General features: G+C 49.3%; 1 protein-coding gene, 1 long non-coding RNA gene and 1 pseudogene across 2 annotated transcripts in view; 2 read left to right on the forward strand and 1 right to left on the reverse strand.

Moving 5' to 3' along the window:
- The window catches only part of LOC126959903 (uncharacterized), a 134,835-nt gene that overhangs the window by 66,735 nt on the left and 46,422 nt on the right, over positions 1 to 21,678 (forward strand). The window lies entirely within an intron of this gene.
- Positions 2,359 to 6,491, reverse strand: LOC126959861 (60S acidic ribosomal protein P0-like; annotated as a pseudogene).
- On the forward strand, positions 13,988 to 17,015 carry INAFM2 (InaF motif containing 2). The gene has a single exon (XM_050799591.1). It carries the CDS (start codon positions 14,343 to 14,345, stop codon positions 14,802 to 14,804), a length of 462 nt encoding a protein of 153 aa, XP_050655548.1. The 5' UTR covers positions 13,988 to 14,342; the 3' UTR covers positions 14,805 to 17,015.

Consider the following 21,678-nt stretch of genomic DNA (forward strand, 5'->3'; position numbering starts at 1 on the left):
GGGAAGTTACATGAATGCCCCATTTGGGAAATGTGGCCTTGGGCTCCTGGGCTGAGCTGGGTAGAGGGCACCCCCTGCAGTGGGCCAGTATTACCCCCAGGGCGGGCAGTGGAAGGGCAAGGATGCCCCCTGCTGGGTGCACTCAAAGTATGCATGTCCTGGAAGTTGCTGGTGGGTCTGTCATTTGTGACCCACGGGAACACCTATGCCGGAGAGACTGGCAGGTGGGAGCCTTGGGCCATAGAACGTGGTAAGAACTTATATTCAATCAAGTGCTCCCTCCCACAAGGGGCATGCTTGTGACCTGGACCCCAGCACATATGTCCCAAGTTCATTTGTTCACTTGCCAGTGCTATGTGGGAACCCCATGCATTGGTTTCCCAGTTTGCTCATCAGAGAAGTTTAGTGGCAGAAGTTAAACTCAGACCTTCAGGTACCACAGCTACCAGCCAAATGAAAGAATCACACTAGGTCGGTTTCTTATCTGATGCCACGACTTTTGAAGCAGTCCTGCAAAGCTAGCAGCTCTCCTGACTGCCTGGATTTTCTGCATTTTTGGAGCTAGCTTTGCAGGAGGTCAGGATGTGTGCAGGGGTTTCAGGAGCATGGAACCCTGTTGTCCATCTTGGCCAAGGGCTGGCTGTCTTTTGGAGGGAGGATGGCTCTTCTGGTATCTGTTTCCCAGTCTGGCAAAGGGAGCCACACTCACCACTCTAGGAACCCAGCCACTTACTAGCTGGTTTATCTTGTGATACTTAACTTTCCTGGGCCTCAACCTTCTCACCTGTAAAATGGGGATAATAATGCCTCATGGGGATGTTGCAAGGATTAAATAATATAATGAATGGTACTTAATACAGTGCCTATGCAAGAGCTCAATAATACTATCATTATCATTATGAGTTATCATTGTTATTTTATTATTACTTATTAGCAGACACTGGCAGGAAAAATGGCAGGTTCTTATTCCTTCTTCCACAGTTCTTTCCACAAATGTCTTCACTGACTTTCCCTTTGGATTTTTCTTCCGGCAGTTCATGTGGATCAGGGGCTGGGCCCGCCTTTGCAGGGCAGACTGAGTTAGGGTTGCGCCTGACTGTGGACTTGAAGCAAGCTGTCCCCACGCAGCCTGAACTCATGAAGTGATGAGCACAAGGGCTCCGAGAATCCTGGGCAAGTGCCAGCCTCCCACCAGCTTCATGCCACCACAGCCCCCCAGCTGATAAGGCACAGATGAGAGTGCTGAGCTGCCCAGCTGTACGTCCATCTGTGGCCCCAGCTCCAGCCACCCTCTGCGTACTGAGAGCTGAGCAGAAGTGGAGGCATGGGCAAGGTTGTGTGGCCAACACTGATCCCTCGGGGAGGAGAGAGGCAATCAAGGCTCCTGTAGATGCTCGGGAGGAAGATGTTGCTTGTCCTCCCATTCCAAGCCCCTCTAGAACCCCAGGAGGAACCATCTGGGACTTAGAAGTGGAAAACAAACTGGGCGTGGTGGCTCACGCCTGTAATCCCAACACTTTGGGAGGCCAAGGCGGGCAGATCATGAGGTCAGGAGTTTGAGATCAGCCTGACCATCATGGTGAAACCCTGTCTCTACCAAAAACACAAATATCAGCAAGGCACGGCGGCGCATGCCTGTAATCCCAACTACTCAGGTGGCTAAGGCATGAGAATTGCTTGAACCAGGAGGTGGAGGTTGCAGTAAGCTGAGTTCACACTATTGCCTCCAGCCTGGGAGACAGAATGAGACTCCATCTAAAAAAAAAATAAATAAATAAAGGTGGAACACCATCAGTCCGTGTATGTTTCTCTTTGAAGTGCCATTTTGGATCAAATTTACCTGTGTCCATCTTCAAGAAACCCAGAGCTTAGTCCCCACTGGAGCAAAGATTTGTTCTGTGATCTTAGCAAGTTACCTGAGCTCTTGAATCTGTCAAACTTTTGGTCATTTCTAAGATTCCTTCCAGCTCTAAAAATCTCTTTCCACTCAGAAGGTCCAATCTTGTCAGTTCTCTCTCCTGCCTTTCCTCTGAGAGATGGCAAACCTAGAGATGAGAGCTGTAGGTGGCAAGAGAGGCTTAGCTCTCACCCCAGTGTAAGATTCTTGGGCACAATCACTCCTCTGCCTCTGTCAATCTGTCTGTGAAATGGGCCAGTTTTAGTAAGTGTGATGTCCTTCTCTGGGTGGGCATGGTGCATTGCATATAGGGAATGTCATCAGTATTGGCCAGTTGCCTCTGTTCTTACTCCTGTCCTGGTCCAACCTTTCTTTTTTATTTTTTTATTTTTTTTAAGAATTTAAGCCTTTATTTCCTTGTTTTGCAAATAAAGTTGGCTGAGTTGGTTGCTTTTTGATGATTAGTCAAAGAGACCAAATCCCACATCCTCATCCAGCTCCTCCAACTCTTCCTTGGCTTCAACCTCAGTGGGGCTACAGTAGCAGGAGCAGCTGTGGTGATGGCAGCCACAGAGGCAACAGCCACAAAAGCAGATGGATCAGCCAAGAAGGCCTTGACCTTTCCAGCAAGTAGGAAGGTGTAATCAGTCTCCACAGACAGAGCCAGGACTCGTTTGTACCCACTGATGATAGAATGGGGCACTGATGCAACAGGTGGGTAGCCAATCTGCAGACAGACACTGGCAACGTCGCGGACACCCTCCAGGAAGCAAGAATGCAGTTTCCTCTGTGATGTCAAGCACTTCAGGGTTGTAGATGCTGCCACTGTCAGACACCTGCTGGTTGACCAGCCCAAAGGAGAAGGGAGAGAGGTTCGGCGTGTTCAGCAGCGTGGTTCCCACTTTGTCTCCAGTCTTGATCAGCTGCACATCACTCAGGATTTCAATGGTGCCCCTTGGAGATTTTAGTGGTGATTCCTAAAGCCTGGAAAAAGGAGGTCTTCTCAGGCCCCAGACCAGTGTTCTGGGCTGGCACAGTGACTTCACATGGGGCAACGGGACGAGCACAGGTGGCAGCTGGCACCTTACTAGCCAGCAACATATCCCTGATTTCAGTGAGGTCCTCCTTGGTAAACGCAAAGCCCACATTCCCCCAGATATGAGGCAACAGTTACTCCAGAGCTGGGTTGTCTTCCAGGTGCCCTCAGATGGCCGTGCGCATCAGGCTGTTCTTGTCCATCAGCACCACGGCCTTCTCTCGGAGGGACATGAGGATCTGCTGCATCTGCTTGGAGCCCACATTGCTGTTCCCACAATGAAACATTTCGGATAATCATCCAAAAGCTGGATGATCTTAAAGAAGTAGTTGGACTTCCAGGTTGCCCTGTCTTCCCTGGGCATCACGGCGGTGCATCAAGGATTGCCACGCAGGGTTTAAAGACAAGATCATTTTCACAAGGACGCAGAGAGAGAGCTTTAAAAACAAAACAAAACAAAACAAAACAAAAACATATAAGATGGGATCTCATCCTGTCGCCCAGGCTCGTCTTGAACTCCTGGGCTCAAGCAATCCTCCCACCTCACCCTCTCCAGTAGCTAGGATTACGGGCATGTACCACTAAACTTGGCATCTGATCCACCTTTTTATCAAGACCTGGGCAAAGCCACAGAAAACAAGCCCCTCAACTTTGTGAATAGCAAGGAGTCAGTGAGGACAGGAATATGTTGGGAGACAGACTCAGGATCCAAAAACATCCTAACCCTCTAGAGTGATGGCCTAAACCTCACAAGGTGAAATGAACAGGGCTTAACTGAGAGATCTGGGCTTGGTGCCAAGACACCGACTGTACAAGGACAGGGTGGGGAAGTGGCAGCTTAGCAGAAGCATGTGTGAATAAAACTGAGGGTTTTCGCTGACAGCCAGCTCCATCTCAGTCAAATGACAGAGCTGCCAATAAAAACGGACAGACTCAGGCTGCTGAACTGAAGTCGGGTACTGAACCCTGTGGTTCTCCATCTTGATATCACACCAGAACCACCTGCAAAGCTCTGGTAACACTGCATATTCCTTGCTGTACCAAGACCCTCTGAATCATGATCTGGGATGAGTTGAGGGAGGGAAAGGAAGGTGAGGAGTTTGCATTTTTTTTTTTTTTTAGAGATGGGTTTCACTCTATTGCCCAGGCTGGTCTCAAGCCCATGGGCTCAAGCAATCCTCATGCCTTGGCCTCCCAAAGTGTTGGGATTATAGGCATGAGTCACTGCTGTTTGTCTCTAAAGAGTATCCCCGCTCGTTCCAAGATGCACCCAGGGCTTTTGAACCAAGGAACACTCAGGCCCATTCTCATTGTCACCACAACAGACCACACCCAAAATACTTGAGGAATTCAGTTTAGGTTGCTTTGTTGCAGGGAAGGTCATAAGTTGAAGGATATTTGGTGGAAAGCAGCCAGGCTGCAGGATGCAGGCAACACTCTGAAGGGAACTACTTTATAGAAGACACAGGTGGCCAGGAGGCCCAACTTCACATGGATGAGACTTGTCCTCTGGGGTCCCAAAAGTCAGAATCTAGGTCAGGTGCGGTGGCTCACGCCTGTAATCTCAGCACTTTGGGAGGCTGAGGTGGGCAGATCACTTGCCAGGAGCTCAAGACTCGCCCGGCCACCATGGCGAAACCCCATCTCTACTAAAAATACAAAAATTAGCCAGGCGCAGTGGCACATGCCTATAGTCCCAGCTACTCAGGAGGCTGAGGCAGGAGAATTGCTTGAACCCGGGAGGCAGAGGTTGCAGTGAGCCGAGATCATGCCACTGCACTCCAGGCTGAGTCACAAAGTGAGACTCTGTCTGAAAAATAATTTTTTTAAGTATATATATATATATATATATATATATTTTTTTTTTTTTTTTTTTTTTTTTAAAGTTAGAATCTTAGGAGACTGTCTTAGGTCAGGTTTCTCAGGAAACATGCCGAGATAGAGATTTGCTTGTAGGAAGTTTATTGGGGGTGCTTGCAGAGATGACATCTCTGGAGTAGTGAAAGAATCAGAATCAAGCCAGAGGAAGAAATTGGTGAACAATGCAGTCACAACACAGAATGCTTCCACAGGAAGCCCTGGGGTTGAGCTGGCCCGTTAGAGTTAGCCCCAACTCAGATAAGAGGGCTGTACCTTTGAATTCCACATTGACTTGGCAGATGACCCCTAGGGAAGGGTTGTGAAGTCCAGCAAGACAGCTCCCTTTGGCAGCTGAAGGAAATGCCAAGGGAAAGACTCATGTGTGAGCCATGGGCAGCCAACACTTCTGGCAACTTCGGGGATAAGCTCCTTGGTCCTAAAGGCAGTATCTGGGAGGGGCACCACAGCAACCTAGACAGTACCCCCATGCATAGCCCAGACCTACTTGATTTACGTGGTAAGTTCACTCTACCTGGGAATAGCTCCTCCAGGATTCTGGGAAATTTACAAGAATTAAATGGAGAAACTATAGCCCCCACTACTGCAACTAGTCTTGGTGACACAACTGATATTCATCATTCCCCTCCTCTGTCACTCATTCTAGATTCTTTTTTTTTTTTTTTTTTTTTGAGACGGAGTCTCGCTGTGTCTCCCAGGCTGGAGTGCAGTGGCGTGATCTCGGCTCACTGCAAGCTCCGCCTCCCGGGTTCATGCCATTCTCCCGCCTCAGCCTCCCGAGTAGCTGAGACTACAGGCGCCCGCCACCACGCCCGGCTAGTTTTTTTTTTGTATTTTTAGTAGAGACGGGGTTTCACCGTGTTAGCCAGGATAGTCTCGATCTCCTGACCTCGTGATCCACCCGCCTCGGCCTCCCAAAGTGCTGGGATTACAGGCTTGAGCCACCGCGCCCGGCCTCTAGATTCTTTTTACCTTCAACTTGCACCTCTGCTGGTCTAGGTGGCTTGCCTGTTGGGGTAACCAATCACCAATCACCATGGCCTTCAGACCATGCTGCTGATGTGCCCACCTTCCACCAAAATTGGGCATACCAACAGACACCCCAGTGGATCACGGGCGCCAAACATATTCTTTCCTGACCCCCTTATGTAACAGCAGCCCTATCTCTTCCAAAGGATCGGGGTCAATTGCCCCTTCCAGGAAGTGACTCCTCTTCTTTCCTGCTGGTTTCTTGGCACAAAGAGCCTGACGAACAGAAAGCAGCCATACTTAAGTTTATGGGGTTCTTGTTCTGTCCCTGGTGGAAGTGTTCCCATTCTGGGAACCAGATTCTCTGAACCCGGAGAGCTTGGAACTGCAGGAACGGGAGCCACAAATTCCTCCAGAAAGGTCACTGGGAGTGATGGTAAGTGGAGTCATTCCTACTTCTACCCCTAGTTTCCTAAACCTTTATTCTACACGTTAAGACATAGCACCATATATGATAGTTATTGATTAGGATGCATACCTCATCCTGGAGCACGGTGTCCCATCATCTCTAACATGGTATTTCAGCTGCGCTTGTAAAGGCTGTTCTATCACTCTGTCAGCTCTATTCAGCTTCCGGGTGGTGAAGTATGTAATAGGCCTAAAACATCCCATGATCATGTGCCCATTCTGTCCTTAAAGTGGGACTCTTGGTCTTCTGCAATGGTATGTGAGATCCCATGTCAGTGAATCAAACACTCTTTTAGCCCCCAGAGAGTGGCCTTTGAGCAGAAAAGACAAATCCATATCCAGAATATATGGCAATTCAGGTCAAGATCAGTCCCTCACCCTTCTGGAGTGGAACAGGTCCAAGGTAGCCAGCTTGGTACTGCGTGGCTGGTATCAGTTGCTGGCAGGTTGGACTTTTAGCAGTGACAATAGCTAGATTGGCCTTGGTGAGTGGGAGCCCATTCTGTTAAGCCACCCCTGCCACCACACACAGGTGACACATGTGTCACCTCCATCTATGCCACCATGGCCACTTTATTCATGTGCCCATTGTGCCAGCATGGGGTGGTCAATGACAGAGGCAAGCTGACATCAATTCCACATCATTCTATGTACTTGGTTATGCAGTCTCCCCGGTGGCAGGTGCTCTCTGATGAGTATTAACATGCAATATAAAGATCTTCAATAGTGAGGCCTATCTCTACACACACACACAAATGAGCCTGATGTGGTGGTGTGTGCCTGTGGTCCCAGCTACTCCAGGGGCTGAGGTAGGAGATCGCTTGAGCCCCAGAGGTCGAGGCTGCAGTGAGCCATGATCGCACCACTGCACTCCAGCCTGGGCAACAGAGCAAGATCCTGTCTCAAAAAATAAAAAATAAAGATATTCACACTTTGGTGCTCACTCAAATAGATATAGCCACATGTCTCTTCCCAAGACCTTCTTCTTCCCAATCTTCCAGTATTTCTCTTTCTAGCCCTCGAACCAACTAGTCAAGCCATTTGCCTACAGCTCATGAGCCTATAGACATTTTCACCTCAGGCCGCTCTACCAGGGGCCATGCTGATGATTCAGTTCCCAGTCAGGTATCAATGTCAATGCAGACACTGCATCCAGCAGACCTTAAAGTGTTTGACTATTCTACTCTCCCCAGTGTACAGTTACCCAGGCAAACGGCATAGTTCCCTTTGGGGAAGAAATGGGGAAATCATTACTGTATTGCTATAGTATTGCAGAAACCTTTCTCCTGGGAACCTGAACTGAAAAGTGAATCAGGACTGGAAACCAAACAAGATATTGTGACTTTTTATTGGAGCAGCTACCATCAACCTCCTGGTCTTTCATCCTTGATTTATTTTAATTGTATAGCTCAGCGATTCTCAGTGTGTGGTCTCCAGACCCCTTGGGGTCCCTGAGATCACTTCAGGGGTTTCACAAGGTCAAAATTCCTTTCATAATAATACTAACATGTTATTTACCTATTTAACTGTGTTGACATTTGCACTGAAGGTGCTAAATCTGTCGCCCAGGCTGGGGTGCGGTGGCCGGATCTCAGCTCACTACAAGCTCCGCCTCCTGGGTTTACGCCATTCTCCTGCCTCAGCCTCCCGAGTAGCTGGGACTACAGGCGCCCGCCACCTCGCACAGCTAGTTTTTTGTATTTTTTAGTAGAGACGGGGTTTCACCGTGTTAGCCAGGATGGTCTTGATCTCCCGACCTCGTGATCCGCCCGTCTCGGCCTCCCAAAGTGCTAGGATTACAGGCTTGAGCCACCGCGCCCAGCCTACCTCTGGCATCTTAAACAACCAAGGCAGTGACACCAAACTGAACTAGTAGTTCATTGCAGAAAGCAAGAGGAAAGAAAAGGAAAAAAAAAAAGGAAGAGAGAAAGTCATTTTACTTTAGAGTATCTTTAACAAAACAATAACAATTGTTAAATTGGATGAAGTTATGATCCTTAAATAGATGTCTTTTTAATATTCCATGTGATTAAATGAAAAGTACTCTACTGCATATGGAAGTATAACGGTTTTCTTGGGGAAAAGCACTTTTGCGATTGAGTTGGGAGCTCAACTAGCCACTTTTTTCATGGAACACCAGTTTTACTTGAAAGAAGAACTGGAAAACCATGGCTATGCAGACTTGGTTACTTGGCAGATGTTTTCTCACATTTGAACCAAGTGAGCCTGTCACTTTGAGAAGAAATAACTGATAGTGTTTGTTACCAATTACAAAATTTGAGTTTTCAAGTAAAAACTAGAATTTTAGAAAGCATGTATGTACTATCATGAGCTTCCTAGATTCCTAATACTTAAACTTTTTGTAATATTATCAAATGTGATTTTTTTCTATTATATAGTGAAAGGTATCAATATTGCAAAGATATGTTTAATTCAGTGAACCAATAGTTTCCAAATGACCAAAGCGGGATATTATAAAATCATGCATGAGTAAAAGTGCCATTCAAAGGGCAAGTTAGATCAGTGGACTTTAAGGTAATTGAATATAAAAAAAGTTCACTGATATAGTTTTATAGTCTACATTTCAACTACCATTTAAGAAAATACTGCTTGTTGGGTTTTGGTGTAGTATCAAAGAAAAACAGCCACAATTATCTGAAAAGGCTGTTAAAATGCTCCTCTCTTTTCCAACTACACGTCTATATGAGGCTGGATTTTCTTCATATATTTTAACCATAACAACAAATTGCCAGCAGATTAAATGTAGATGCAGGTATGAGATGCCAGGCATGTTGGCTCATGCCTGTAATCCCAGCATTTTGGGAGGCCAAGGCAGGTGGATCACTTGAGCTCAGGAGTTTGAGACCAGTCTGGGCAAAATGGCAAAACCCTATCTCTACAAAAAAATACAAAAATTAGCCAGGCATGGTGGTGTGCACCTGAAGTCCCAAGCTACTTGGGAGGCAGAGGTGGGAGAACTGCTTGAACCTGGGAAGTGCAGGTTGCAGTGAACTGAAATCACGCCACTCATACTCCAGCCTGGTGACAAAGTGAGAGTCTGTCTCAAAAAAAAAAAAAAAAAAAAAGTGGTTATAAGGATCCAGTTGTCTTCTACAGTATAAAGCCACATTCCAGAGATCTGCAAATTTACAAAGCAAAGCCACTCTTTTCACTATTTTTTGTCATAAAAATATGTTATCTGGCCAGGTGCAGTGGCTTACGCCTGTAATATCAGCATTTTGGGAGGCCAAGGCGGGTGGATCACAAGGTCAGGAGTTCGAGACCAGCCTGCCCAACATGGTGAAACCCTGTCTCTACTAAAAATACAAAAATTAACCGGGTGTGGTGGCATGTGCCTGTAATCCCAGCTACTCAGGAGGCTGAGGCGAGAGAACTGCTTGAACCTGGGAGGCGGAGGTTGCACTGAGCCAAGATTGTGCCACTGCACTCCAGCCTGGGCAACAGAGTGAGACTCCGTCTTGGAAAATAAATAAATAAATAAATAAATAAATAATATATCTATGTTAACATGTAGTGGGGTTTATTATTCTTTAGATAAATTAATAAATATTTTGTAAAACCCTTGGTCTTATTTCTGTCAAATTAAAATAGCTAAAACCCACATAAATAAAATTCCTTTAGATACCTCTCTCTCTCATATATACATACATATATATATATATTTAGAGACTAGGTCTCACTCTGTCACCCAGACTGGAGTGCAGTAGCATGATCATGGCTTAGTGCAGTCTCAAACTCCTGAGGTCAAGCGAGCCTCCTGCCTCAGCCTCTCGAGTATTTGGGACTACAGGCATACGCCAACCTGCCTAGCTAATTTTCAACTTTTTTTTTTTTTTTTTTTTTTTTTGTAGAGATGAGGTCTCACTATTTTGCCCAGGCTGATCTTGAACTCCTGGGGTCAAGTGATCCTTCTGCCTCAGCCTTCCAAGTAGCTGGGATTACAGGTGTGAGCCACCACATCAGGCTTAGAGACCTCAATATTTAAGAGTATAAAGGGATCCTGAAACTAAAACATTTGAGAATCACTGGTATAGACCGAGCAGTACTGTTACTGGCTGCCTAGCTAGCTTGCTCCAGGGATGCTATGCTATCAACTATCTTCAACCACGGTCCTCTACTGGCCAGGACTGCCCCCACTGCCACTCCAACTTGCTGCTTATTACAACAGTTGTGCTGTCTAGCTTCTATGATTTCACCATCCTATCATCCCCACTGCTATCTAGAGCCAGTCCGGAATGGCCTCTTGCTGTCAGGCATGGCTTACAGAGGACAGTCCAAACTCAGCTTCTCAGGGATGCTGGTACCCCTCTCAACAGTGCGTTCCTTGTTGCTTTGATGACCAGAGTATCCTCTGGGCCTTCCTGCAGAACCTAAGTGGTTTCTGGCCTTACATAGAATATACCCACTTCTCTGAGCTTTTGAACCCTTCTTCCACATTCTGCTGTGGTAGTTCTGGCATTTCCATTACACTCTGGTAGCCATTGCCTTTCTCCTGTCTCCCAGGATCCTTGTTGGGATATCACACCCTGATTCACAGGAGAATACTCCTATAACAACGACGTCTCCCTTGTTCAACTTAATGTTTGGCACCACACCCCACCTTGATCTAGCCTATACATTTGCTCCTGGATCCTGCCAGTATATACTGGCTGCTTCCACAATGACTTCATGGTCTAGCCTTCTTCCCTCGTGGGCCCCTGCCCATCTCTGACTGGGCTTTATTGTGATCTGGCTCTATGTATTGGGCTTGTAGGCCAGGAGAGAATGGCAGCTTCCTTTGGTGTCAGAAGGCAAGTCCCAGGGACAGTTGCAGCTGAGCCATCATAGCCAACACTCCTGACAACTGGAAGAATGAGCACCTCCCTCCTGAGGGTGACCTGGGTAGTAACCCCCAATATCCACTACAGAGAAGAGACAAAGTCTAGCTTTGCCTATGAGGCAGAGCAGAGCTGGGATCAAGAGCCTAATGCCCTGGAGTCAGGGGTCTGAATTCCATCAGGGCTTTTGAATTCCAAGGCATTAGGGCTATGTGACCTTGAGCAGGTTCTTGGCCCTTTCTGAGGCAGGGACTTCATCTATGAAACGAAGATAAACAGTACTACCTGATAGGTCATTGGTAGACAGATAAGACAAGGAATGTAAGGGCTTGGTCTAATGCCTATAGCACATTCTAAGGGCACTGTTATTGTCATAATTGGTCAGAACTTTGCAAAGCCAAAAAGGGCTGCCTCAGGGAGCAAACAATAAGTATGCCACCATCCCAGATGGTCTTTGGACTGACGCTGCTGAGTGCTCCCCAGGGATTTTGTGGAGGAGGCTCTAGGGTCCACAGGGGTATTCACAAAAGATGACCTTCTGGGCCCATTCTATCCCCAAGCTGCCTGGATTCTCTGATTTCTCTGATCCCTGCCTGGTTCTTAGTGGGGGGAGGCATATTCACTTTCAGGCCACTAGGGGGCCATTTAGTTTTCTGCAACAGGAGAACACTAATGGTTTCTTAATGGCTCAGGCACCAGGGAGATCAGGCTCAATTATATCTGAAAGCATTCTTAGTTCCTGGGGTAAAAGACACTATGTAAATCCAGATAATAAATAGACATTATTGATGACAGGTTAAAGAATCTGGCACTGTTTGGTTTAGAGAAGATAGAGTGAGAGGAATTGAATAAAGGCTTCAAGTATATTATTCTTTGGTACAGAAGAATGACATGCTGTTTTCCCACTCCACTGGGAGCCAAGCAAGAAGAAAGGCATTTAATTTGCAACAGAAATATGGAGAAGCAATATGGAGTGCATTCAGGAAAGGGGAGTGAAGGAAGCTTTGTATTGGCCTCACCTGGAATCGTTAAGAATAATTCACCATGGAATAGTTGTATGATATGTCCTGCCAGGAAAGCCCTAGAGCAGGGGAGAGAAGAGAGACAACTTCCAGAGACAATTCAAGAATTTTAAGTCAACAGGCTGCCCTGGCTGACCTAGGAGCAGGGTGGAGGAGTGAGTTGTTTCTTCCCCATCAGCCCACAAAAGGCCATAAACACTCCACACTTCCAATATCCTTGAAATTTCTCAGAAAAGTAAAAAGGCAGCTTTTTCCTTTAAATAGCATCTGACCAGCCATTAGTAGTGACAGCCTCACACCTGGGCCTGAATCAGGAATGAGACTGAGACTGGGTCAGAGGCCTGTGGTTCCAGCAGTCCACTAGCACACTCAGTTCTGGTAGCCACTTCTGTGCTACTGAGGTGGCAAGGCAGCAGTGTTGGGAGGGCTTCCTCGTGTGTTTATGTGTGTGTAGGGGGGTCCTCTGGAAGCCAAAGATTCCTGGAGGAGGGGGAGAAGTGAGAAGGGTAGAGGGGATCCTGCCCTACAGGGTAGAAGCCAGGTCAGGCTCACATTTGCAGGGGCTTGAGAGAAGGTTCACCCACAGAACCCCATCAGAACCACAGTCCTCTTCCCCAACACACGCCCAGGCAAGTCTCCCTCACTCATTCAGACACCCAGTCAGTTCACATGCCCAGTTCTGGGAACACAGGAAGTAGCATCCAAGGAGGAGGGAACCAGAATTCTGGAAAGGCTTATAGAGAGGGAACGGGGAGGAGAGAAGGCAGGGAGAGCAGGAGAGCGGTAGGAGGGGGAGGGCACAAGTAAAGCCGCAAAGGAGAGTCTGAGCATGAAGGGTTGTTAGCACCTAGGGGGTCCCAAGACCAGGCACAGAGCCCACTGCCTGGCCCCTGGCCTGGAGCCAGAGAAGACAAACCTCACATGGGAAAGTGGGGAGGGGACAACCACCCAAGCCTTGAGGTCTGGAGGGGATCTGAGAGTGAAAACGCTGTAGGATCCCTGAGAGTTAAACTCCTCAAGGTTCAGTGCAGCCCCTTGGGTCCAAATCCAGGCCAAACCCAGGAATTGGAAGACCCAAAAAGCGGGACCTGCGACCTGCTGCGAACTTCGGGACTAAGGTGTTAGGCGAGTCTGGAGAACAACTCAGTCCCGTGGCTCTGTCCCGGAGGCTCAGGGTTGGGGGGTGAGGCGGGCTGGGGTACGAAATTGGGAAGACTTCAGTAGAGTTCCGAAGCCCAGCATGGACCAGGTGGAAGCAACACAAGCAGCTGCGGCCCCAGTGCGCGCTCCAGGTGCCAGGACCGCCTGCCTACCCCTGGCGTCAACCAGGTTCTTTAGCTGTGAATGGGCCTGGGGGACCCGCCCAGGGGGTACGCGGAGCGGGGCGCGAGCTGGGAGCTGGAGCGTGGTATCCTCCCTCTCCCTCTTACCGTCCCCTCCCAGAGAATAAACTGAGGCCTGAGGTCCGAAGCCCGGGCTGCTATTCCACCTGTCACTTCGGAGCCTCGGGGCGGAGCCGGGAGGCGCCAGAGTTGACAGCTGGCGCTCCGACCGCCCCCTTCTAGCTCCGCACTCCGCCTAACACAGCGCCGTTCCCCCTTTTAAAGAAGTGCCCGGAGCTCCAGTCTACGCCGCGCCAGCCCGCAAGGGGCCGCGGCGACGTCGCCCGTTTAAGAGCCAGCCTCCCTTAACTCTCTCTTAACGGGGCGTCCCGGCGGGGCTCTTGGCTCCCGGCAGCAGCCGCCTCCCCTCGCGGCGCTTCCGGACCCCGGCGTCGCCGTTTTAAGAGGCAGCCCCCAGCAGCGCTCTCCCCGCCCCCTGTTGCCGGCGCGCGAGGCGGGGGAGCCGGGCTGGAGCGGAGCGCGCGGTCCGCGCGGCCACTGGAGACCAGGCGGCCGGCGGCCGGGCAGGCGGCGGCGGAGCGCGCGGCGGCGTGGCGGCGGATGGGGACGCGGAGCCGGGCGGCTGTGGCGGCTGTGGCTGTGGCGGCGGCGGGGAAGCAGCTGACCGGCCGGCGGCGGCGGCGGCGCTGGCGGCGGTGACTGGTCCAGGCCCCGGCGGCGGCTGCAGCGACGCGGTGGCGGGCTGCGGGCGGGCAGCGTGAGGAGCGGCGGCGGAACGCGGGGCCGCCGGGAACCGAGGGCGCCGGGCCGCCCCCTGCCCAGTCCTTGCAGGCCGCCAGGCCCCCTCCAGCCGGGGCCGTGGAGCACCGGGGCAAAGGCCGGGGCCCCCCCATGAAGGAGCGCGACGCGGCCCCGGCCGAGCGGGGCAAGCCGGCCACCTACACCGGGGACAAGAAGGCGAAGATGGCGGCCAAGACCAACAAGAAGTGGGTCCGGCTCGCCACCGTGTTCGCCTACGTGCTCTCCGTGTCGCTGGCCGCCATCGTGCTCGCCGTCTACTACAGCCTCATCTGGCAGCCGGTGGGCGCCGGGACCTCGGGGGGAGCCGCTGGCCCGCCCCCCGGCGGCTCCAACGCCACCGGCCCGTCTGGGACTTCGGGGGCGGCGGCGGCGGGGCCCAACACCACCGGGTCGTCCCGCCGCGAGGCGCCGCGCGACGCTCCCCCACTGCAGGCGGCGCGGCCGGCGCCTCCGGAGCCCCCTGCGGACAGCTCCCTGGCCGGGCCGCTCGAGCGGCCTCGGGGGCCGGACGAGGACGAGGAGGAAGCGGTGGCGGCGCCCGGGAGTCGTTGAAGCCCTCCGCGGAGGGGGCAGCCGGGAACCATCCTCCCCAAGCCCAGAGGCAGGACTTCGCAGCAGGATGGGGTGGAGAGCCCGCGGGAGTGACCCCCACGGGAGTGAACACCCCCCACACTCCCACCATCGCCGGCTGGCCCCGGAGCGGGAGGCCCGCAGCCAGATCTTCAGCCAAGGGACCACGATTCGCCAGGGCGCTGGGGGTTTGCTGCCCAGGACCGTGCTGCACCAGGGCCCTGAGCCGTAGGGGGATGGGGGGAGGGGTGGGGAGATCCCGGCACCAAACCCTTCTGCGCTGCTCGCTCTGGTGTATCCTACATGCAGGGATGACTGGGGCTTTCCCCTAAGACTCAGGGGAAGGATGGAGCTGTAGGGGCTCTTTTTAAGTAAGCTGAAGCTCTCGAAAGGAGGAGGGCACCAAAAGTAGTGGAGCTCAGGTACGTCAACCTAGTTGCAGTGGCCAGAGATGCATTAAATTTCTAGATCCCTGTATATAGTTGTTGACATATGCACTAGAAGCTATAATCACATAGAATTCTATGTATATCCTCCCACACCCTGGGTAGCTACTGACTGAAGGGGTCAAGCAAGGGCTATTTGCTGTCCCCCGAAGTACACCTGGCCGGAAGGGCACAAACACGGCCTCTTAAATCACTCACTTTCTCCTGTTCCCCTCCTATTTCTGAAATATAAGTTTATGACGTTCTTTCACAAAAGAGTATAAGCATTCTTAGACTGTTGATGTGGCTGTGGAAAGCCTTAGGAGAAGTAGAAGCAATTTAGGGGGGTGGGGAATGTACTCATCCCCTCTTTCCATCCTAGTGCCCCCACCAAAGAGGCTTGTTGCAGCCCTCAGTATCTGAATATGGGCCAGGGAGGAAGGAAGGGAAAGAGCAATGCTGCTGTGCTTCAATCCTGGCCTTCCCCTCACAGAATTCTTTTAGGAAGAGCAAGCTTTTGTAAGTAGAGTGACTGGCAAGTGTTTTTATCTTTTTTTTTTTTTTTCCTGCTCCTCAAAATGTTGTCTTGTACCGGCAATCACTTTTGCCTTCCCTCTTTCCTGAGCCTGTAGTGACAAAGCCCTGCGATTTGAGATGAAATCTGTTGTGACCCCAGAGCTTTGATCACACACACATCCTCTGGTTTTGAGTTATACTACAGAATCAGAAAGGCTGGAAGGTGGGCTTCACTGAAACTCAGGATTGTGCTTTGAGAGCCAGCTAATAGACTAGCCAAGGGAAGGTTAAATTGGCTGTCTTTACCTTTCCTGAGAAGCCCTACATAAATGCAGCCTGTAATTGTATAAAGGAGATGAGAAACATCAAGAGAAATATGTGGACATGTGTGTAGCTCTGGGGTAGCAAGAACTAGACTTCGTCAATTTGGATTCCATTTCCTTCTGCCACTTGCTTTTAGGCAATTGAGTGTGGGTAGTGATGAGATATCAAACCCCTTAGTGTTTCCTTTTTGGGAAATGAGGCACTATTTTTTTAAAAAAAAGACAACTTACCCACCTGAGTCCTGAAACAGTTTGTCTCTCCAGTTTTCTGGCCTATACTCTGGTTAGCTCTGAGCCAAGTTTACAGGACAGCAGCCTTGCTTTAAGCCATGTCCTGTTGTGGGCACGATAATAGCAACTGAGCTGTCACAGCCTACCAGCAGGCTGGTAACACCTCCAGGGTCTCTTGGCTATAGCGGATTTCTTAGCAGCTGACTAGGACTTCAGTCATTGGGAAGCCTGTGAGGCCTTTACATTTTTGGTGTGAGACAGGGAAGAAACATAAAATGCCACTTTATAACTTCAATAATAGCCTGTAATTTATATTTACTGTGTGAATTTTTAGTCCTATATTTTAATAATTTGTAAATTGATCTCTTATTCCAAGAATCCTTTGAACTTATAGAACATCTGGGAGTCCACTTCCCTGTCCTCTTCCTGATCCCTGCTTTCTGGACTGTTTAAATCCTCTTTGGGATGGATCAGAGAGTCTAGAGAGGCCACTCATAGTTCCAGCTGCTGGCCTCCTGACTCTCCAAAGCCTTCACTGGAATTGGGACATTTGCTCCAGCCCTAGCTGTGAACATGACCAGAGACATTATTTATAATTCAGCCATTTAAGATATACCTATACTCAAAAAGTCCTGTATATTTTTTAAAAGTTTTATTTTTCAGGTGAACAAAAATACATCCTAAGAACTCTGCCTAAACCTGTGTAAGTCGATCATTTCTCTTAAACTGTGCTTCAAGGGAGTAGAGGTTGGAAGAGTAACTGGTCTGAGGTGTGATGGATGGATGGTGATGAATAGGTTGAGGAGGAAAAAACAATTGCCCTGCTGTTCTCAGTGCCTGATGGCTGGAATGAATTGATTAGTGAAGGGTGGCAGAATCCATCTTAGTTGGGAAGCAATCCTGGGGTGAGAAGAACAGTGATCTCTAGCTCAGCCACCTTTTGTCAACCTTAAAACAGGCTGAGAAAAAGTTCCGCTTTACAGGAGCAGATGCCTAGCTGACAAAGCTAAGGGCCCAGTAAGCATGAATATTAAGATTTACTGCAAACATTTAGCTGGCTAAGCACGGAGGTGGGGATAAGCTGCCTGATAGCATCACTGTCCTCACCTTTCAACCACTGGCCTCTAGATAACTCAAGAAGTGCTAACACCAGAAAGGCAAGTGTGCATCTGTGGTGCTTGGTCAGAGCTTTGTCTACCATGGAGGAGGTAAGAGAGCCAAATGGCTGAGAGGTGTAGGTTGCTTCAAAGGTGAGGCTTTTTTCTTCCCTTCAAGCAAACAAAAAAGATGTGGGTGAAAAGCACAAATATAAGGGATTAGTTATGCTGCAAAATACATGGTAAGCAATTGAGCTCAGCTCATTATTAGACAATGCTGCTCGGTACAAATCCGGAGTGAGAAGCCAGTGTCGGTGGGGCCCCCTGAGGCCTGCACTTCAGCAGAGCTGTTGGGGGGTAGCTACTGTTCTTTCACATTACCTTGTAGTCTGCGGGGAGGCATGGAAAAAGTCCGCCCTTCTTTTATTTCCCTCTTCAGCCTACACAATGACTTTCTGAGAGAGGGCTTGGTAAGGCAGAGCAGAAGGCGAGTGAAAGAGTTTCCGAGGCTCTTTTGGTCGGCCCCTCCTTTTTGCAGACAGTGACATGTGGCTTCTACAGCTGCCCACGGTGGCTTCACATGTTGGGCACATACAGCAATATGTACAGTGGGAGCCTGCTTAGCAGATGAGACAGGGCCTGGTTGGCTGAGAAGCAGTGGTCTGAATAGCTTTATTTCCAAGGGTTAGAAATCGGCTGCACAGTTGTCCATCAAGTTTTAAGCCGAGAAGGAGAGATCTGTGCAAACGGGGTTACTTTCCTTCCATGGCTTTGCACCAGGACTACCAGGACCATTTCTAGGTGTTTGCTTATATTGGAAGTTACAGTGTGCATTCATTTATTCTCTGACAGCCTGAACTTGAAGAGAGAGAAGCCTGTTTTGAAAGTGAAGGTTTTAGGGGTGGAAGATCAGTGAAGGAACCCATTAGGCTGAGTTTGTGAGGGTATCTTCACTTTACCCATTAATGTTAAGGTACAGTGAAGTGTTTCTCTGAGGTTTTAAGCATAAGAAATATTTCTGTTCCTAACAGCCCTCGATTTCCACATGGTATGAGACCATGTTTTGGAAGCTTTTCTGTCTACCTTGTTTTTCAGTTTTCACTGGGGAATTCTGAGATAGCGTGTTCTTTCGTGGAGTATTTATATCCTGTCTTGAAATGCTGAATGCATAGCATCTACTTGTTTCTACATGTTTCTTTAAGGAGAGCTGAAAGGTCAGGTCACAAGCTTTAGGGCTACCACAGCTATTTAAAAGGGGTAGTAATTGTCCTCTCTTTCCTGTCTACAGAGAATGGAGGTATTTCTGGAATTGCAATTCAGTAACAAAAGGGCCACAGCTGTACTTTTTGTTTTCCATCTCCCTCAGTGGAAGGAGAAACTGCAGTGGCTTTGCCTGTTTCTCATGACCAGCACTCACTTAGTGCCTGGCAGTGGGTACTCAGAATTTATTGATCTCTGGGTTGATCAGCACCCAGTGGGTGCTGGGTGCTGATGGAATCAACCTTAGTATCACTGTGGTGTCCCTGTCGTAATCTACTTGCATGCCCGTATCCACAGCCCATAATCTGGTTCAAGAAGGTGGGTTGCTAAAGAAAACCCCTGCAAATTGTAGCTGCACTGATCTCTCTGGCCTCAGTTTTTTTATTTCCAAGTCGAAGGACACAGCCTTGGCCTTCCTGTTCTTTCCGGGTGCCGGAAGTCCACAGTGGTATTCCATATGGTGCTTAATGGACATGCCGTAGAATATGTAACCCGTTCATTGTCTCCTAGATGCCAGCCCTGCAGCCTAATGTTAAGCTATAAACATGCCTGCTCTGTCGACAGTTTTTTGGTTACCTCTGTTTTACTTGCTGACATAGCCTGTGATTTTCTGCTGCCAGAAAGCCTGTGTTATGCTTTTTGTCCCCTCCAGTAGCTAATTGAAAAAGCAAACAAACAAACTTCTCTTTCCCACTCACCTAGACTCTACCAGGCTTTCCACCCTGAGTGCAGAAACACCCTGCATGGGAGCCACCTAGTCAGTGCTCCTCACTGGATCCTGTGCCTCATTCAATTCTATAAACCTTTGTTAAGCTACCACTAAAGGACCAGAAAATTATCCACAAGGAATTTACAGTCATGCCTGCAAGTCTCCCCTTGTCAAACTACCCTGTTTTCTTCAGTATTCTGTTTTTGCAATAGCTTATCAGTTAAATAACAGTAAGATTTTAGCTAATATCTGCAGGGATGTTTTCCACGAACCATTACCTTTAATTCAAGAATTTTAGTTTAGTTTAGATCTTTATTTGGTGTCTACAGTGTTCTAAGTGAACCTCAAAACTCCGAAAACCAACTTGTCCACAAAAAAGCAATTGCATTGATTACCAAGGATTTCCTTTGAAATACGTATACCTTTCTCTGCTACCTCAGTGTTCAGAGTCGTTAGTTGAGGTCTCCCCACAATTGTGTCCTGGAGACCCACCTGCTCCCTCAGCTCCCTGCTGGTAGCCTGGGTGGTGTAGAGTCACGGCAGCCAGGCTTAGAGGTGTAGACAGCTCACAGCATCACAAGGCCCTGGGCAGGGAGACTGTGTGTTCTCGGGAGGGACCCTGAACTGGAAGATGGGAAGCCTGGGGACTCAACAATGGCGTTAGTTAAGGCCTTTGACCTCTCTCTTTTCTGCTAAATAAATGGGAATTCCTGAGAGCAAATGGAGGTTATGATATGAAAGGGCTTTGAGATCTTGGGAATAAAAGTACAATGTGTACACATGAAGTAATATATTTTCAAGGGAATGTCTGTCCCTTGGGCAATATGATGCTGCACAGAAAGAAATGTGAAGGGGGTAGGTGGTAAACATTACACCAGTGTGCCCAGACTAGCAGCATCAGCGTCACCCAGGAATGTGTTAGAATAATGACAGCTTAGGCCACATCCCAGACCAACAGAAGAAGAAATTCAGAAAGCGAAGCCCAGCATTCTGTTTTAACCAGCCTTCCAGGTGATGCTGACACACACTGAAGTCAGAACCACTGGCCCAGCCTTTTCCTCTGATGCTGTAACTTAGGGGTAGGGTATTTCTGTTTTGACAGATGGTCATCGAGGTGCCTTTTGACCCTTTCTCTCGGTTAAAGCCAGCTGCCCTGCTGGGGGAAGAGGAAACAGTGTCCCTAGTGCTTGTAAGAGAAGGGAAAAAGGCTGCATTGTCCATTATTTTTGACAGTTGCCACAGAACTTGCCCTGGAGAGCTTGTTAAAAAGGCAGCCCTGAGCGAGTCCGTCCCTCTCCCGCGAAGGTGCTGCTGTGTTTGCCTCACCTCCTGCCCTGAGGCCTGCTGCTGCTTGAGCCAGTCCTTAAAAGGAGCACTGGGTGCCACATTTGTTCTCTCTGGTGCCAGGTCTGTGCTATTTCACTTCCCCGGCGTCAAGTGGGTGCTTAATGAGCAGCTGTGACGTAAGGCCCAGCAGACTTGAGAGAAAGCAGCTGCAGTCCATGCTTTTTGCTGGCTGCTCTCATTCCCTCTCCCAGCCTTGAGTTCTCCCCCTTTGGTGGGGTTGTGGTCAACCACTGTCAGCCCTTCCTCATGAGCCCTGATAACCCTTGCTCAGAAAGAGATGTGTGTGGGGTGTGTGGACATGGATAAGTGACTTGAGACAGAAGTGACGTGGTGTCTTTAGTTCTCCTATTCCCTCGGCCCCTCCCCTTGATTTAGTCCCTAAAATAAGAAAATACGGCCGTATTTTTGACAGGATTTTTGACAGTTCCTTGTTCTTTTGGGGGGTTAGTGCGATCTTTTCCTGTTGTTCTTGTCCCTGACAGGGTTGGGGCTGGAGTTGACTGGTGGTCCAACATTCCAAACTTGTGCCTTGTTAGATAGCTAGGCTCTCCTGCTTCCAAGGATCCCCAGTGCCTGTCCCTTGATCGTAGCAAACTCTAGTCATGCTGCTCCTTTGGGTGACAAAACAACTCTGGGACACACAGAGCAAACTCCTCAAGGGGGTTTGTTTCTAGGGAAAATAAGCAAAACACTGTGGTGTGAGTGTGTGAGATTGCTACTGAGGTAGACAGAAGAGAGGAGGAACCCCTGTGAGCCTCCAGCGCAGCACAGCGTGCAGGGTGAAGGGGGGTAAGTGTGATGGAGCCAGTGAGGGAGGTCAAAGAACACGCTGGTAAAGCAGGGGCACTGCTCGAGGCTGCGACTCCACTGGACCCCCCCCATGGGACTGAAGGAAGCTCGCCTGGTGGGCCGGATAAACTTTACAGACCATTCCTTGTTTCCCTGAAA

The sequence above is a fragment of the Macaca thibetana genome, chromosome 7 (genome assembly GCF_024542745.1).
Source record: "Macaca thibetana thibetana isolate TM-01 chromosome 7, ASM2454274v1, whole genome shotgun sequence".
NCBI lineage: Eukaryota > Metazoa > Chordata > Mammalia > Primates > Cercopithecidae > Macaca > Macaca thibetana.

Bases quoted from the DNA above. Each gene is read 5' to 3' on its own strand.
- INAFM2 (XM_050799591.1), top strand. From the start codon at position 14,343: ATGAAGGAGCGCGACGCGGCCCCGGCCGAGCGGGGCAAGCCGGCCACC.